At 42.4% G+C, this 16,515-nt stretch overlaps 1 protein-coding gene across 1 annotated transcript; it reads right to left on the reverse strand.

Annotated features, from left to right (window-relative positions):
* Positions 1-4,401: 4,401 nt before the first annotated feature.
* LOC141126669 (uncharacterized) lies at positions 4,402-16,132 on the reverse strand. The gene is made up of 2 exons (XM_073612633.1): positions 15,766-16,132; positions 4,402-10,132 (listed from the first exon to the last, which is right to left on the reverse strand). Exon 2 carries the CDS (start codon positions 10,114-10,116, stop codon positions 8,308-8,310), a length of 1,809 nt encoding a protein of 602 aa, XP_073468734.1. The 5' UTR covers positions 10,117-10,132; positions 15,766-16,132; the 3' UTR covers positions 4,402-8,307.
* Positions 16,133-16,515: the final 383 nt, after the last annotated feature.

A 16,515-nucleotide genomic window follows, 5' to 3' on the forward strand; every position in this document is an offset into this window, starting at 1 on the left:
CCAATGCGCCGTGAAACTTAGGTAACGTCCCTGTCCATGCCTGCTGGACCATGAGTCAGCGGTAATATGCACCTTACCGCTGACCGCCCTGTCCAGCGAGGCATGGACATTGCCTTCCACATGCCGGTAGAGAGCCGGAATCGCCTTCCGTGAGAAAAAGTGGCGTTTGGGTACCTGCCACTGAGGAACCGCACATTCCACAAACTCACGGAAGGGGGCAGAGTCTACCAACTGAAAAGGCAGCAGTTGAAGTGCTAGCAATTTTGCCAAGCTAGCATTCAACCGCTGGGCATGTGGATGGCTGGGAGCAAACTTCTTTCGGCGGTGCAGCAGCTGGGGCAGGGAAATTTGCCTGGTACAATCTGACGTCGGTGTACCAAAAGCAGATTGCCCACAAGTACTTGGCTGTGACACACCTAATTCTACACCTTCATTCCTCTCACTGCAGGTCTCAGAGAGGACTGAAGGTCTAGTGGGGTTGGAAATCTCAGCTGATGAGGAGCAAGGAGAGATCCTCTTTGTTCTTTGGTGTGGGTCTTTTAGATACGCTTGCCAACGAACTGCATGGCAGGTCAACATATGTCTGGTCAAGCATGTGGTACCCAAGCGGGAGATATTTTGGCCACGCGAGATACGCTTGAGACATATGTTGCAAATAGCAGCGGTGCGATCTGATGCACTCGTCTCAAAAAAGGCCCACACCAAAGAACTTTTTGAATAACGCGCAGAGACTGCAGCGCCCTGCACATGTGGAGCTTTGGGGTGTGATGCAGTCAATGTGTTGCCCTTAGGCTGGCCCCTGGAGGGCATCCTGCCTCGTTGGTGATGTGCTGCCGCCTCCTCCTCCTCCTCCTCCTCCTCCTCCTCCTCCTCCTCCTCTCTCCTATCAGGCACCCACGTTGAGTCAGTGACCTCATCATCCCCTCCCTCCTCATCACTGGAGCAAACCTGGCAGTATGCTGCAGCAGGGGGAGCATGACTGCCAGATTGCTGTCCTTCTTGGGCACCCCCTCTGTCCGCGCTCATGTTACTGCCTTCATCGAGCTCAGTATCGTCATCAGAGCCTTCCAAACGCTGGGCATCCTCCTGGAGCATGTACCCAACACTGTGGTCAAACAGTTCGAGGGAATCCTCATGAGGACATGGTGGAGCTAGGGAAGGAGTCACTGATGACATTGAGCTGAAGGAAGAGGCCGCTGCTTTGCCAGACAAAGCACCCTGGGCATGGGTGAGAGAGGATGAGGAGGATGAGGACGGCTTGGTCATCCACTCGACCAAGTCTTCCGCATGTTGCGGCTCAACATGGCCAGCTGCCGAAAAAAAGGCCAAGCGTGTCCCATGGCCACGTGCTGATGAGGATGCACCGTCTCCACGACCAGCACTAGACACAGAGCCTGCTTGCCCTCTCTTATTGGCTTGTGACTGTCTGCCTCTCCTTCTTGGCCTTCCAGACATACTAATGGCCTGTAGCTGCACTAAGCTGGGATAGAACACCTGTAATTTTCTTCAAGTAGCTTTATATACTGTAACCAGACAAGCCTGCCTGTCAGTAGGAAGATAACAGGAACGGATCTAGCTGAACACTGTGAGCAGGACGCACTGTACTAAATGTAAATAGTCTAGCTGCCTGACCGTGGTACTAATAGGATCAAATAGAACACCTGTAATTTTCTTCAGGTAGCTTTATATACTGTAACCAGACAAGCCTGCCTGTCAGTAGGAAGATAACAGGAACGGATCTAGCTGTACACTGTGAGCAGGACGCACTGTACTAAATGTAAATAGTCTAGCTGCCTGACCGTGGTACTAATAGGATCAAATAGAACACCTGTAATTTTCTTCAGGTAGCTTTATATACTGTAACCAGACAAGCCTGCCTGTCAGTAGGAAGATAACAGGAACGGATCTAGCTGTACACTGTGAGCAGGACGCACTGTACTAAATGTAAATAGTCTAGCTGCCTGACCGTGGTACTAATAGGATCAAATAGAACACCTGTAATTTTCTTCAGGTAGCTTTATATACTGTAACCAGACAAGCCTGCCTGTCAGTAGGAAGATAACAGGAACGGATCTAGCTGAACACTGTGAGCAGGACGCACTGTACTAAATGTAAATAGTCTAGCTGCCTGACCGTGGTACTAATAGGATCAAATAGAACACCTGTAATTTTCTTCAGGTAGCTTTATATACTGTAACCAGACAAGCCTGCCGGTCAGTAGGAATTTAACAGGAACGGATCTAGCTGAACACTGTGAGCAGGACGCACTGCACTAAATGTAAATAGCAGGAACGGATCTAGCTGAACACTGTGAGCAGGACGCACTGCACTAAATGTAAATAGTCTAGAAGATAACAGGAACGGATCTAGCTGAACACTGTGAGCAGGACGCACTGCATTAAATGTAAATAGTCTAGATAGAAGATAACAGGAACGGATCTAGCTAAACTGAATACAGTGTATATATATATATGCAACACCTGGGATGCATATATATACACAATACACTGTAAGTGCAGCTAACTGACTGACTGTTCTGCCTAATCTATCTAACTCAAATCAAATGACACTGTCTCTCTCTCTCTCTATCTCTCAGCACACCGGAACACACACTACACAGGGCCGCCGTGCAGGCGGCCTTATATAGTGTGGGGTGTGTACTAAATGCCCTGAGCCGTAATTGGCCAAAGCCACCCTGGCTTTGGCCAATTACAGCTCTCTCTACTGACAGCGCTGTGATTGGCCAAGCATGCGGGTCATAGTGCATGCTTGGCCAATCATCAGCCAGCAATGCACTGCGATGCCGCAGTGAATTATGGGCCGTGACGCGCCACACGAATTTAGCGCGAACGGCCCATAACGTTCGCAATTCGGCGAACGATCGAACAGCCGATGTTCGAGTCGAACATGGGTTCGACTCGAACACGAAGCTCATCCCTATTAGCTAGAACCCACAAGACCTACATAGGCTCTTATAGTCAGTAATATCACTTTTGGGTAATAGTTGAACATTATTTTTGTATTGTGCAACTGACAGATTCGTTCACCACTCGCTCGCAAGGCCTCTCACTGGCGGTTAAAGTGAACGAACACCAATCCTGTTTTAATTTACTGAGCAGTTGTATTATATCATTGCATTTAATATTGGTATTCTGGTAATCAGTTTATCTCTTTTCAGGGCTTATTGCTAGTTCTAATAAAGCCCAGCTAAAAGTTTTTAAATGGTGTATTGGTGTTACTTGGATCCAGGTGAAGGTGAGCCATCACTGGTGTGGGACAGAAGAATATTACAGTGGCCCTTGCGGGGGTAGCACTACACGTGGGGGTTCTGGTCCGGGATACCTTCAACCCCGGACCTACCATTGAAGAGGTGGATTAAAGACTGCACAGTTTTTACACAAGGACTTGAATTTGAACTTTGGGACTGAGCACCATGGACATCTTACATCAAGAACTGCACAAAGTTTAAAATATATGGTCCTGTGTTAAAATTATTTAAAAAATATATATATAAGTGCGCTAATAATTAACTTCCTATTTAAATATATTGTTAAGCATATAATATACCGTGAAGTAAGAAATACTATGTAATATGTGATCCGCAATCAAAATTAGAAATGAAAATAATAAAAATCCATAGCTGCCTTCATAAAGAAGATCGAGGTAAAATTCAGAAGAAAGATAAGAAGAATAATACCAGCAAAAAAATGTTATGTCTCAATCCTTATACATATCAACAAATGTTCTTTGTATGTTCAGAGGAAACCATCCATCATAGATGCTTTTGCCGATTACTTCAATCAAACAATTAAATGGGGCTGTAAGTCTCTGCCTTGTAATTTTGAGGCTTATAGATGGTGAATTAGAATCCTCCCATTTAGTATTTATATTATATAGTGCAAAGAAAAAAAGAAAAAGATATCATTGCGCAATGAAGCTACTTTTAAAAGGTCATCTGCATCCGCAGCATATTCACTAACATTTCAATGGCAAATAGATAGCGCTTGTGAAACAATCAGGAACAGTTTCGTTTTCCTTCCTCTCACCGCTGACAATGTGTCTCGGATGACGTCACTGGCTCCTCCCGACGCGTTGCGTCACATGTCACGTGACTTTATCAAGGGCCTGTGTGTTAACTTTAGGACTTTTGGAGCACTACGAAAAGTGCATACTAAAAATCAATTAAGAAGGAGTTCTAATATTCTAATGTCTGAGCCTGACCTGCTTACATGGAAATAATATTTCAGACAATTTATTTATTATCTGCATAATAAATTATGTAAATAATCCAAAGACTACACGTTATATAAATGTATAGTTTAGAGAAATGCTTGTTGTTGAACAATATTTTTTTTTTTTTATTTCAATAAAGATCATTAAAAAACAAAACAAAAAAAAACAAGTCTGTGTAATATGATTTGACTTAATAAGGGAAAGTAAGAGAAGACAAAGCAGATTGCAGACAATGGGGTTGATTTAGACAAACTGGAGTGCAAAATCTGGTGCAGCGCTGCATGGTAGCCAATCAGCTTCTACCTTCAGATTGTCCAATTAAGCTTTGACAAAAAAAAAAAAAAAAAGCTGATTGGTTTCTTTGCACAGCTGCACCATATTTTGCACTCTTCAGCTTTAGTAAATCAACCCCACTGTGTATTTATTTTGTATTAAAGTGCATATAGAGCCAACAATATTATTTTTACTTATAGACAGAATGTAAAAAGATTCAAGCCCTGTCAGATTTGTATTGTTGCCGATGTTCCCTCTGATGAGTCATGTGACGGGAGTAACTTTGGGCTGGGGGGGCTTGTGGAACCCAGCTTACTTTGGAGAGCTCTGGAAACTCCTTGTTCAGCTCCCCCGGCCCCTCCTATGTGTAAGTTACCCTGTGTCTATTAGGGGCACAGGGTGGCCGAGATCCCCAGTCGGGTCTGTCCTAACCCGACTCACCGTACAACCTCAACGGAGTCAGCATTTCCTTTTACCCCTGGATTCTATATGTGTGGTTTGTTGCGCGAAATAATGAAGGGGCTCTTTCACTTGGGACAGTAATATAGTATCTGCTAAAATTGTGAAAGAGGAGTATTTTCACCAGCAGAAGGTGGGTTCCTGTTCTTTACTGTGAATGCTTAACTGCATTATGATGTCAATTTTATCCACTGCAAATGGGCCAGGAGACACATTGTCCTACTCTGGTTGATCATATCTCCCACAGGTCACAGCCTAGGTCAGCTATGAATTAGCCTTAGGTCTCCCTTGTTTCTTGCTGTGACTGTTAATGGCTTAGCATTGCTTGCCATTGCATTCATGGTTTACTCCATCCTGTGCATTGTTTGTGGATCTAAATTACTCTGGATGCAGTTGCAAACCCATAGACTCTGTAGAAACTAATGGGTTTCTTTTCTTTACTGTGAATAATTGACTGCATTATGGTGTCCATTTTATCCACTGCAAATGGGCCAGTTGGCACATTGTCCTACTCTGGTTTGATCATATCTCCCACAGGCCACAGCATAGGTCGGCTATGACTTGGTCTCTGTTTCTTGCCCCGTGACTGTTGATGGTCTAGCATTGTTTACCATTGCCATTCATGGTTTACTCCATCCTGTGCATTGTTTGTGGATCTAAATTACTCTGGACCCATCGCCTCGACAGAAACTGATGGGTTTCTGTTCTTTACTGTGAATACTTGACTGCATTATGGTGTCCATTTTATTCACTGCAAACGGGCCAGGTGGCACATTGTCCTACTCTGGTTTGATCATATCTCTCACAGGCCACAACATAGGTAGGCTATGACTTGGTCTCCTTTGTTTCTTGCCCTGTGACTGTTGATGGTCTAGCATTGCTTACCATTGCTATTCATGGTTTACTCCACCCTGTGCATTGTTTGCAACTGGACTCAGAGAAGCTTAGATCCACAAACCCATATCCTCTGCTGAAATTGATGGGTTTCTGTTCTTTACTGTGAATGTTTAACTGGTTTTTGATGTTCATTTTACCCACTGCAAACGGGCCAGGTGACACATTGGGGTAGATGTACTAAAACTGGTGCACTCAGAATCTGGTGCAGCTCCGGAAGCCAATCAGCTTCTAACCTCAGCTTGTTCAATTAAGCTTTGGCAATAAAACCTTCGAAGCTGATGGGTTTCTATGCAGAAGTGAGCCTGAGTTTGCACTCTGCCGCTTTAGTAAATAAACCCCATCGTCCTACTCTGGTTTGATCATATCTCCCACAGGCCACAGCATAGGTTGGTTATGACTTGGACTCCTTTCTTGCTCTGTGACTGCTAATGGCCTAGCATTGCTTGCCATTGCATTCATGGTTTACTCCATCCTGTGCATTTTTGTGGATCTAAATTTCTCTGGATCCAGTTGGAAACTCATAGCCTCTGCAGAAACTGATGGGTTTTGGTTCTTTACTGTGAATGCTTAACTGCATGTATCCACTGCAAATGAACCAAGTGGCTTTTTTGTGATGCATATAAATTTGGTATAAAAAAGACACCCCCCTCCCCCCTTTAAAATCACATTTTGTTGCTTTAAAGCCTGAAATTAAGACCGTTTTTCTTTTATTCAGCTATTTTTACTTAATGCAAATTATAATAGCCAAGTGAAAGATATAACAGCAACCTGCCAGAATTTTTTTTTTAATTTAATTTTAAAAAATTCAAAAACAATTGTTGGAAAAAAAATCAGGTGTACCAAAATGTGATTATTTTAAAGGGAGTGGTTGTTTTCTATACCCACTGTACATTACAAAGGAGACCTGAGGCCAAGTCATAGCTGACATTTCCTGTAGCCTGTGGGAGATATGATCAAACCAGAGTAGGACAATGTGCCACCTGATTTCATTTCACATAAAAGGGGATCTTCTTGGGTTCTATGGACTTTCTCCTCTGCTGTTTTCATATGTTCTCTCCAGGGCATGACATTTCATTTTCTGTGTTTACAGTCTTCCTGTGATTATTGCACTGATTTTTATCAATGTTTAAGACAATAAATGTCTTATTTTCTAGTTCAAATGTCGTTTGGTGTGTCTGCCTCAAATTTTTGTTTATTTTCATGCATTTGAGACTTGGCTCCCCCACTTTTACCCCTAGCACCTGCATAGCACCTGCAAAAAAAATTGTCTGGAGCCGCCCCAGTTCCAGCGGGGTCCTGGGAATGAAGATGATTTGAAATTTCATGGGAAGACATTCCTTCATTGTGCTGGACTTGCTTCTCATGAGATTTGAGATGCTTAGCATTCCCTGGATCTCGCCAGCAGTATCATGAGGCCACCTTCTTCAGTGGTTTAAGGTGAAAATATTTTCTTACTTTTTTCTTTCATAGGTATTCTTGTTACAATTTTTTCCAGCGAATACACATAGGGGAGGGAAATTTGATTAAATAGGTGGACCTTGCCTTATAGAACAAAGTCTCTTTCAGTTCCTCGTCACTATCACATGGCTTTGTTGATGCACAGTCATGTGATCACCAGTAAGCACATGGTTATCTTTAGGGTTCACATTAGGGCTAGCACTAGAATTTCCTTTTGGGGTTTTTTTTTGGACCTCCACAATAGATGGAATGAGCTTGGGAAACCCTTATGCTGCATACACGCGACCGGTTCTGCCGTCAGAATAAACTCTGAAGGTTTCTCCGACGGAACTCCGACGGAATTCCGCTCAAGCGGGCTTGCATACACACGGTCACACCAAAGTCCAACCATCCAGAATGCGGTGACGTACAACACATACAATGGGACTAGAAAAAGGAAGTTCAATAGCCAGTAGCCAATATATTCCATCTCGTACTTGTTTCAGAGCATTCGTTGTTTTTGGTCCGTCGGAACAGCATACAGACGAGCGGTTTTCCCGATAAGAATTGGTTTCGTTGGAAATATTTAGAACATGTTCTCTTTCTAGGTCCGTCAGAATTTTCAAAAGAAAAAGTCCGATGAGGTATACACACGAACGAATAGACGATGAAAAGCTTCCATCTGACTTTTTTCTGTCGGACATTCCGCTCGTGTGTACGTGGCTTTAGACTTTTAAAACCCATTTTCCTCTTCGATACCAATGCTTTTCACCGAACTGGAATTTTAAATTGCCCGCTTTTAGACACCAGATACGCTTGGCATACAGCAAACCTAATTTACTAACTAAATATATTATTTTTATGGTCAAAGATCCAGCTTTAAAAGTGACCCCACACCAGGACATAATTGTGAGAAGTTTACAACCCTGCCGTTTTCCATTGCCAGTTGTGCAAATAATGAACCAATCACATTCCCTAACTTTGCCGAGTCACTGGTCTGTTGATAAGTCACTCCGCATGTGCCGATCCGCCACCAGATATCCTTATATGACCCTCCCAAACACATACTATGGCATGGAGGGGCTCAGTGAAGTTGGCAGTGAAGGTGTGGAGGTGTCGGATCGGGTCACGCAGCTCATAAAACGAAAGCTGCCCGGCCTCGTAATCTAGATATATCCTGATTCTGTCACTGGATATATAGTAGGGTAATTGGGTTATATTACCGGCGTGTCTCACCGAATACTGAGTACCATCCATGTCCAAGCACCATGACTTGTCATTATTTCCAACCGCCGACACAGGCTTTCCCACCCTGTCTAAGCTTGGGTAACCCATGCCGAGTCTCCAGCTGTAGGTTAGCCCAACATCCACTTCCCAGTAGTGTCGCCCTGAGTCGAAGCTCTGGCTGCTCAACACTTGTGGATAGTCCTGGAATCTCTTTGATGTTTCTGGACGATTCTGGTTGTCATAAGTCCAGCAGGCTCTTTTGCGCTCATCTGATACCGCTACAAGATTACTGGCTGAGTTCACATCTAGCAATATGTCTGCATCCACCAACAGCTCTGGCGTCTGCTCTGAGGCCTCTAAAGTTGCTTTCCCAGATATCCTTATGCAACCCAACCATACCCATATTGCAGCATGGAGGGGCTCAGTGAAGGTGGCAGTGAAGGTATGCAAATGGCGGACTGGCTCACTCAAGGCATGAAAAGAGAGCTGACCGGCTTCATAATCTAGAAACACCCTGAATCGGTTACTAGAGATCTTCATGGGCAACTGCGTCTCATTGCTGTCATGTATTGCCGAATAACCATTCTTCAACCGCACCAAACACCATGACTTACAGTTGTTTCCAATTACCGACTGCCTTTCTGACCTGTCTATACTGGGATAGCACATTCCAACTCTCCAACTGTCTGATGCTCCGACATCTACTTCCCAGTAGTGTTGTCCCGAGAAGAATCTCTGGCAGCTTAGTACCTGAGGGCGATGGAACCTCTTTAGATTATTTGGGCGATTTTGCAGATGATAGGACCAAGAGACAGTTTTCTTATCGTGTGATATAAAAAGCTTGTTAAAAGCTGTGTCCACATCTAGTAATAAGTCTGTATTTCCAGTCACGTCCAATGTTTGCTGCACTTCCTCCATATTTGATCCTCTAGATGTGGTCACACAACCCTCCCATACACATAATGCAGCATTGAGGGGCTCGGTGAAGGAGGCCGTGAAGGTGTGTAAGTGGTGTGTTGGGTCACTCAACTCATAAAATGAGATCTTCCCAGCCTCGTAATCCAGATAGATCCTGACTCTATTATTGGAGACCTTGCCTGGTAATCTTCGCTTTTCCTTGTCATGCATCACTGAATACCGGTTACCGGACCTGACTAAACACCAGGATTTGGGGTTATTTCCAATCACCGACTGCCACTGTGTCCGGTCGATGCTGGGGTAACACATCCCGATGATCCAGCTACGGGATTCCCCACTAACAACTTCCCATAAGTGCCGTCCAGAGGAGAAACTCTGACTACTTAGCACTTGAGGCCACTGGAATCTTTCTGGTGTCTCTGGGCGATTTTGGTGTATTACGGACCTTGATGCCATTTTCTGGTCATCTGATATATCTAGAAGGTTGCTTGCAGTATGGACATCCAGTTGAAGATCTGTAATCTCTGACAGTCCCTCCTCCATATCACATAAATCTTCTATGTCTGATTCCTCAACAAGGGGTGTCTTCCTGGACAACTCACGGATCAGACCACTGACTGAGAGTGGACCCTCGTCCCGCCTGGGGAGCATGCACAGGCCTCCCTTCTCCATAGCTCACTTGAGATTCCTGTAAAAATAAAAAAAAAATTTACTCAAAGGTTGAATACGGTAAATCAAAAAAAAAATGTAAGATGCAGAACAGAAAATCCACATATGTAAGCAACAATTATGAGGGCTTCAAAAACTCAGCAGTCCAAGTACAAACATATCCTAGGACAGGCAAAAAATAAAATAAAAAAAATAGGTATATGTCATATTCTAAAAAAAAAAAAAAAAAGTAGCAATACATTGCAAAATACACCTTTGAAGGAAAACTATATCTTTATATACTTATCCCCCTCACCAGGAATCTGATCCCCAAATTCCATACTCCTGCCAGATCCACAGGGACCCAAAAGTTACGAGGGTTGGGGCAAACCATATAACATTCCAGGGGGTGCCTACAAGGGTCATTTTGTTTTTTTGTTTATATGGCTTCAACCATTTTTCTAGAACCTGTCACTGTTTTAGCTTAAAAATGTATTATCTAGATTGGGCTTTATTTTTTGCCTTTTACTTAATATCCATTTAAAACTACATGCCCATCTAAGACTTCCTTACAGGGTGACAACGCCGCTGTGTGATTTCACTGCAGAACAAACAACTTTGTGACCAATGCTTACAGGAAGTGGAAGAATAAGGGATCTACTGGCAGAATCAAAAGGCTAATAAAACAATGTTATTGACAAACTGCATCATATAGGTCATTTTTGATTGTGCCCGGAGTTCCACCACTTAAAGACCAGACCTTTTTCTGACGTTGATTACTTACAAGTAAACATCTGTTTTTTTGGGGTTTTTTTGCTAAAAAATCACTTAGAACCCCCAAATATTATTTTTTTTTAAGCAGAGATCCTAGAGAATAAAATGGCGGTCATTGCAATATTTTATGTCACACTGTATTTGCGCAGCGGTCTTTAAAACGCATTTTATTTTGAAAAAATACACTTTGATAAAGTTAAAAAAAAAACAAATACATTAAAGTTAGCCCAATTTTTTTGTATAATGTGAAAGATGATGCTACGCTGAGTAAATAGATACCTAACATGTCACGCTTTAAATTGCGCATGCTTGTGGAATGGCGACAAACTACGGTACTTAAAAAATCTCCATAGGCGATGTTTTAAACATTTTTACAGGTTACCTGTTTAGAGTTGCAGCGGAGGTCTAGCGCTAGATTGCTCTCCAGTGACGTCACTAGGGGGTGGCTTTTGGGGCTATAGCCCCGAATCTAGGGCCCATAGCCCCAAGTCTCTGCAGTGGTCCCGAGGGGGGCCTCTCTGGGGACCCTGATGTAAGTGGGGGACTCTCTGGTGATATATACACACACACACACGTATATTACTGTATATACATGTGTATGCCCGCCCAAGCGTATGACTTTCTTTACTACGTTGCTATGGGCTCTAGCCCCAAATCTTTTGGAGACCTAGCAACTCCCCTGTTGCTCTCGTTCTAACGATCGCGGTGATACCTCACTTGTGTGGTTTGAACACCATTTACATATGCTTTCGCTTCTGCACGCGAGCTCGGAGGGATGGGGTGCTTTAAATTATTATTTTTTTCTTATTTATTTTACTGTTTATTTTTACACTGTCTCTTTCATTTTTTATTTATTTTTTTATCACTTTTATTTCTATTACAAGCAGGTCTTTTTTTACTCAAACAATAGGTGCTGGAACTCAACCACGACCCCCCAAAACCCCTCCCCCCACACACACCCTCCAAATCACATCAAATAGTGGGTGTGGTCATATTTCACAAACAGTAGGAGGGTCATAAAGGGGCATTAAATATCAGGACTGCATTACATACAGAGTGCAGAGTTCATGGGGGTTACACACAGAGTGCAGAGCTGTCACTTATAAATACAGAAACCAGACTTCAGTGTCTACAAGTGATTGTGGTGAGCAGGCACCAAAGGGTCTGAGCCAGAGGTGGTTGAACTGAGTTCCACCAAGTTCCCCCTGAAAAAAAGCCCTGATTACAAGGAATGTAAATATCCCTTGTAATAGAAATAATCAGCAGGACAGGAACTCCTAAATGTGGGATGTGGGGTCAAAAAGACCTCAGACCTCTCATGCACCCTAAAAAGCAAAAAAAAAAAAAAAAAAAAGAAATTTTGCCTTTAAATAAAAAAAAATTCAAAAAAATCCTGTCTGTCTTCTCGAGAACAGGAAGTGATGTCAGACGTCGCTCTGGTCCTCCAAGGGCCTCTTGCCCTCGCTCGACTTCCTAGCTAGACATCGGCCACACCAGATCAGTTCTGGGCTTACTGACGGCTCCGGTAAGCACGGAAATGACTGGGAAGCGGCGAGAGAGGAGGGGGGGGGCACCACTCCCAATGCCTATAAAAGTGATCCCGCAGTGAATCTGCTGCTGGGACCACTTTTATCTGAAAAAAGAGACACTGGGGGAGTTATGGTGGCTAGCTGCTGCCATAACCCTGGTAATTAATGTCAAAGTAATGATGTATATTTACAGTTAGGCAGTCGGCAAGTAATTAATACTATTAATAACAAAGAGGACCATTTGACTTTGTGGCCATATCTAGTGATAGGAGTATAATAAAGTCAGGCTACTGTGAACATCTATCATATTCAGAAATGTAGCTTGTCATATTTAAAGGAGAAGTACGGGGGGAAAGCTCGTTTGGCTGTACTTCTTCTGTGGATCACAGGAGTGCAGTTCGTTGTGCACTCCTGTGACCCATTTTCAGCAGACAGCGGGCTGAAGTCCGCTGTTGGCTGACATCACAGAGCCGGTCCAGGCTCGGGCAAGATCGCGGCACTGGGGTCGGGATCCGCCCACGTGACTGCACCAGCACCCGGCTCAACAAGTAACAAGTGGTGCCGAAAACCCAAACTTCTCTTGTAAATGTACCTTTATATTACCTATTCAGTATAGTCATTTTAGACAGGAATGTAACAGAATGACCTTTAATAATATCTGCATCACTCCCTGTCACACCCAGACAGGAATGTAACAAATTGTGTTCTAGGGTAGATTTTTAAATTTTGTATTAATGAAAAAAAAAAAAAAGGAAAACAGTGCAAGAAATATCTACAACATAATACAAGAGAAAATATAAAATAAGATCTATCTTTACGAACCAGGTTACCCTGAACATCTATTATACTGATGTGATAACAATAAACTTAAGTTAAAAAAAAAAAAGTAGAATTTCAGGTCTCAAGCTAACTAGTCTTAAAAATGCTCCCCCCCCCCCCCCCCCCCACCTAACACAATGCTGACAAACCTGAATAGAAAAAAAATATCTATACTTAGCTATCCTTAGCCTTCTTTGGTCTAGTTATGTGATCTCCTGTGTCAGCGAAGGGTAGAGAGCACTCCTAGGAATACCTGTGAACGGTGACGTCACCCATAGACTCCGATGACCCAGCCATTGTTGGCGTTCCTTCCTCTCCCATGCAGCTGCCGCTGGGGGGCAGGCGGAAGTCGGATCACATGGCTGGACTGGAGCGGGTTAAAAGTAGGTAAGTATATACATCTTTTTTTACACAGGTTAGTCAGCATAGGTGTTAAGAGGGAGAAGGAACATTTTTAAGGTTAGTTAGGTTGAGGCTGGAATTTCACTTTAAATAACGAAAATTTAAAAAAAAACCTACGTATAAAAAATTACAATTGCATCCCACATATTATGTATTTTGGTGTACGCCGGAGTGAGAGCAATCATCCTACACTCATCATTCACAGGTAACTCAAAAATGATGGGGATTTTGAAGTGTCACCTATGGACTATTTTGGGTACTGTAGTTTGCCACCGTCCTCTTTTATATTTTTACCAAACAATAGATATCTATTTATTATCTATTATTTACTAAAAGGTATCTTTTTTTTAATCTATTATTTACTAATAGGTATATATTTATTACCTTTTATTTATTAATAGGTATCTATTTATTATCTATTTTTATTAAAATGTATCTATTTATTTGTCACAACCTCATCTTTTATATTTTACAAAAAAAAAAAAAAAAAAGTGTTATATTGTTTTTGTGTGCACTAAAATTAACTTTAGTCTACTTTTCCTACTGAAAGTATGGGTTTGATAAATAATTTTGCTAATATCATGTGAAATTAAAAAAATGCAACTACCACCATTTTATTCTCCAGGGTCTCTGCTCTCAGAAACATATAATATTTTGTGGTGTTACCGACTCTTCAGGCCTAACATGCACATTTAAACATGTATGTAAAAACTGAAAGCAATTGTGTTTATGATGCCAAACAGACTAAGAAGTGGATTTGGGCCTACAGATTTATTGATATAAATTTTTAGAGAGTATTAAAACCAAATTAACTTAAACCATTATAATTTTAGATGACGTTTAGTTGAATATTTTCATTTCGAAATTGCTGAAGGTTTCTATGGCATCTAGAAATTACCCATTTCCGGGTCAGATAAGAATTTTGCACAATATACATGCCTTTAACAAACAGGACCACCATCAGCTTCGTTGTCATGAAGGCATTAGAACTGGTTTAGGAATATCTCAAGGTCTGTTTGACAGCACCATATCCAGTAGATGTTGAACTCTTATATCAGTTTTTGGTTTCTTCGGATTTTATAGTAACATTTGACAGCTTCCTGTTTTAAGATTTTGCAGGTTTTATTTAGTGCCCCCTTTTGGTGCTTCCGCTGGGCAGTGATACCCTGGGATCTCCTGCTGGATCCTCTGTTCTCCAAAAGCCTCTGGTGTTTTGTCAGGACAGTGATACCCCAGGATCACCTTCTGGAGCTTCTTTTCTCCAGGGATCCCCTTTAGTGCTTCCTCAGGGTGGTTATACTCCAGGATTTCCTTCTGGATCTTCTGTTCTCCAGGGGCCTCTGGTGCTCCTTCAGGGCAATGATACCCCAGGATCTCCTTATATATCCTATGTTCTCCAGGGATCCCCTCTGGTTCTTACTTGACGTAGTTACACCTCAGGGTCTATTTCTGGATCTTCTGTTGTTCAAGAATCCCTTCTTTGGTTTCCTTGGGGTTGTGATACCCCAGGATCTCCTTTTAGATCTTTTGTTCTCCAGGGATTCCCTCTGGTGCTTAATCAGGGCAGTGATACCCTAGGATCTTCTTCTAGATCTTCTGTTCTCTTGGGGTTCCCTCTGATGTTTCCTCAGGGCAGTGATACCACAGGATCTGCTACTGGATCTTCTGTTCTCTGGGGACCCTTCAGGTCCTTCCTCAGAGCAGTGACACCCCAGGATCTCCTTCTGAATCTTCTGTTTTCTGGTAGCCTCTGGTTCCACTTCAGGGCTACGATACCTTAGGATCACATTCTGTATCTTTAATTCTCCAGGGACTCCATTTAGTGCTTCCTCAGAGCACTGATACCTCAGGATCTCCTTCTGAATTTTCTATTCTCCAGGTATCCATCTGTTGCCTCCTCAGGGCAGTGATATCTGAGGATCTTCTCCTAAATTTTCTGTTCTCCACAGATGTGGTTAATCACATAATATTTGGGTGCTCGCTGTGGACTCTCATGTGATCAAAGCAGAGAAGTTTCAGTTAGCATAAGAGATAACACTCGCCTTTGAAACCAGGAAATCCTTTGTAAAATATTTTTGTAGTGCAAATCTCCTGCTAAACTCAGGACAAGAATACATTCTCCCACCCTCCTCCCCCATTCATCCAGTACCTGATGGCTGCAGACCTGGGGTAGGTCCACCACTGGGGTTTACAGATCCATATAAATGTTCAGGCAGAGTCTGAAGTCCAGCTCTCCAAGAGGAGCACAAGCGCCCTGGCTGAGGAAATAGGAAGCGAAACTAAAATCATTCAGAAACATTTTTCTTTTTTTGCACACAGCGAGGCTGTTGGATGCCGCCTTCTTTTAACCACTTTTCTACCAAGGGAATTTTTTAAATCTTTCGCACACACATTCATTAAAATCTGCATTTTTTTTTTACTGGAAATTACATTAAACTTCAAACAATTACATATTTTCTGAAAGCAGAGGCCCTGTAGAATAAAATTGGTGGCAGTTGCAATTTTTTTTAGTGTCGGACTATATTTGCACAACTGTTTATCAAACGCATATTTTCAGGAAGATAATACACTGAAATGTATTTTTTGTGCAAACACAAAATAATACCCAATTTTTGGTAAAATATAAAAGGCGAGGTTGCGTCATAAAATAGATACCAAACATGTCAAGCCTTAAAATCGTGAAAAAAGGAATCGCGCCCTACACGCAATTTTGCATTGGGGAGTGTACAGGGGTGAAGGGGTGCTTTTACATTTTCTTTTTATTATTTTTACTTATTTAATTAAAATTAATTTTTTTAAACCCTTAATTTTTTTTCTTTATTACAAGGGTATGTAGAACCCTCTACCTTTAGGCAGGTACTAGAGTAGTGGGTTTTTGTGTATACTGCCAGTGCAGGTA

Source organism: Aquarana catesbeiana, linkage group LG02 (genome assembly GCF_042186555.1).
Source record: "Aquarana catesbeiana isolate 2022-GZ linkage group LG02, ASM4218655v1, whole genome shotgun sequence".
Lineage (NCBI taxonomy): Eukaryota > Metazoa > Chordata > Amphibia > Anura > Ranidae > Aquarana > Aquarana catesbeiana.

What these genes read in the sequence shown, in the direction of transcription:
- LOC141126669 (XM_073612633.1), bottom strand. Translation starts at nt 10,116, where the DNA reads ATGGAGAAGGGAGGCCTGTGCATGCTCCCCAGGCGGGACGAGGGTCCA.